At 44.0% G+C, this 2500-nt stretch overlaps 2 protein-coding genes across 2 annotated transcripts in view; both read right to left on the bottom strand.

Annotated features, from left to right (window-relative positions):
• LOC113816726 (endochitinase) overlaps positions 1 to 2242 on the bottom strand; it is a 23456-nt gene extending 21214 nt beyond the window's left edge. Inside the window, exons 1-3 of the mRNA XM_070123157.1 lie at positions 2085 to 2242; positions 1092 to 1185; positions 471 to 673 (exon numbers count right to left, since the gene is read on the bottom strand). Of these exons, the coding sequence (XP_069979258.1) occupies positions 471 to 673; positions 1092 to 1185; positions 2085 to 2090 (303 nt within the window). The 5' untranslated portion in view covers positions 2091 to 2242. The remainder of the gene's footprint in view (positions 1 to 470; positions 674 to 1091; positions 1186 to 2084) is intronic.
• Positions 1 to 2500, bottom strand: part of LOC113805547 (endochitinase-like) — a 189108-nt gene that overhangs the window by 176277 nt on the left and 10331 nt on the right. The gene's annotated exons all lie outside the window — the stretch shown is intronic.

Raw genomic sequence — 2500 nt, 5'->3', positions numbered from 1 at the left:
AGATGTTCGAGCAGCACCTCGCCTCCCTTTCCTCTACCAGTCTATTAAGCAGATGTTTCCTAGTTGCTGCTACCCTGCCTAGACTCGACTACAGGATCGCTAGAGCAGGAAAGGGTAAATATATCTAATAATCTCAGAAGAAGAAAAAGAAAAAAAAAACATACATTAGATACTCTTTCTGTGGGAAGGCATGTTCATCGCTCCCGAAGCAATTTTTTTTTTATCCATCTTTCTATCTATTTATCCATCTATCTATCTATTAATCTCAGAGGACAAAAACAGCATGCTTTACCTCGGAGTCAATGACCATGACCTCCCACGTGACGTTGGAGAGGCCCCAAAAGCATCTATCTCTCCACCTCTCTCTCTATCAGTCTATCTCTCTGTCTATCTATCTATCTATCTATTTATCTATTTATCCATCCATCTATCTATCTATTAATTCCAGACGGAAAAAAATCACGCCGTACCTCGGGGTCGATGACCATGACCTCCCACGTGACGTTGGAGAGGCCGCAGAAGGAGTAGATGAGGTCGGTGCAGAGGTCGGCGGGGATGTCCTCGACCTCGTAGACGCCGTCGCCCGGCCTGTAGACGGCCCACGACTCGTAGTAGCACACGCGGCGCGCCAGGCGGTCGGGCCGCTGCCACCGCTGCTGCAGGGGCTCGTGGTCTACGGCAGAAGGGGGGGGAGGGGGGGATAGAGGGATGGATGAAATTGGGGATGAAGGGATAGATTGGTTGATAGATGAGTATGTAGAGAGACGTCGTGTGTGGGTTTTATTTGGAGGAGGGGTGAGCGGGGGGTGGAGCGGAGGGGATAGAGGGATGGATGAAATTGAGGATGAAGGGATAGAATGGTTGATAGATGGGTATGTAGAGAGACGTGGTGTGTCGTTTTTATTTGTGTTTGGGTATGTGTTTTATTATTAGTAGTAGTAGTAGTAGTATTGTTATTATTATTGTTATTATTATTATTATTAATATTATTATTATTATTATTATTATTATTATTATGTTACCTGAATATATCCTCACATAATCAAACATGACGTTATATCAATCATATACTCTAAAGCGAAGGCGAGTACCTCCAGGTCTGGCGTAGCGAGGGTCAGCGGATGTGACCCCGACCAGCGCCAGCAAGGTCACCGCTGCAACCGCTGCCAACCGCGTTGACAACATCTGAAGACAAAGAAATATTTTTTAGTAGCTACGTGATTCTATGTGTCTTTTGGCTATTGTTCTATTATTGGGGTTCATGGAAGTCTGTGGTAAAAAGAGATGAATAGATAAATAAAAAATATGAGGTACTTCTCTCTCTCTCTCTGGTATTCTGCTCCTACTCTTCGCTTTTCCTCTCCCTCTTCCTTTCTTTCTCTCTTTTCCTTTCTCTTTCCCTTTTCCTTTCTTTTTCCCACTTCCTTTCCCTCCCCCTCTCTCTTCCTCTGCCTTTCCCTTCTCCACTCTGCCACTCCCCCCCACCCTTAAATCTTCCTTAAATTCCCTCCTCCTCTCCCTTACTAATCCCTGCATTTGCCCCCTCACACTTCCCCTTTTTCCCTTAAACTCCGCCACCTCCTTCGCTTTCCCTTCCCATTCTCTCCTCCTACCTCCCTCCCTTTCTCCTTACCTATCCCCTTTTTTCTATAAGTCCCCTCCGTTTCCTATGTTTCCCCTATCTCCCTTTTCTCTTCCAGTCCTCTTTCCCTCCCTTTCTCCCTCCCCCCACTTTCTTCTTCCCCCTCCATACCTCTTCCCTCTTTCCATTTTAACCCCCTCACTCGGATAGTCGTATGAATATATGTGCTTAAACTAGCGGTCTAACTACTTATGTAACGGCCGTTTTGGTTCATGTTATAAATTGAATTGCGCGGCTTTCTTTCTACGGGGTTCACATCAGACCGCCAGGGAAACCGCATTCATAATTTGCCAATTTCTTAAACAATATTCGCCTTCGTTCTGCTATAATAACAATCAGTATAATATAATGATTATGAAAAAATATGAACGAAGATTTTTTCATGAAGAGAAAGCGGAAATATTAATATTTTCGTGCAAAAGCGAAAGCAGACCAACAATACCTTCATAAAGGCGTAACAGAGCGCGGGAAACCAGTGGCTCCGAACCTCCCGATGAGTGAGGAAGGTGTGTCGAAAACTTCAGCGATCATGGTCTAAATATGACGACCATTTCCTCAAGCACCACTTATCCTTGGCGACAGAAACCGGGGGTCGTTGTTGAAGTTTATCAGGACGACGAGAAAAAAAATCTTGATGGACAAGGGTATAAAAAATACGAATTGATTAGAGACACTTGACTTTTTGGGGTTCGATTCGATATGTGACTCCGGTCCGAAATTATCTCTCTTATGAATCTCTATCTATTATTATGGGTCAAGTGTACTCGGATTTATGTGTGTGTGCGTCACTCACTCTCTCTTTCTTGTTTTGTTTCGTTTAAATGGATTTAAATGGAAAACGTAATTCATTTCTTACAA

Source organism: Penaeus vannamei, chromosome 6 (assembly GCF_042767895.1).
Source record: "Penaeus vannamei isolate JL-2024 chromosome 6, ASM4276789v1, whole genome shotgun sequence".
Taxonomy (NCBI): Eukaryota; Metazoa; Arthropoda; class Malacostraca; order Decapoda; family Penaeidae; genus Penaeus; species Penaeus vannamei.
This window is presented reverse-complemented; position numbering and strand designations above follow the sequence as displayed.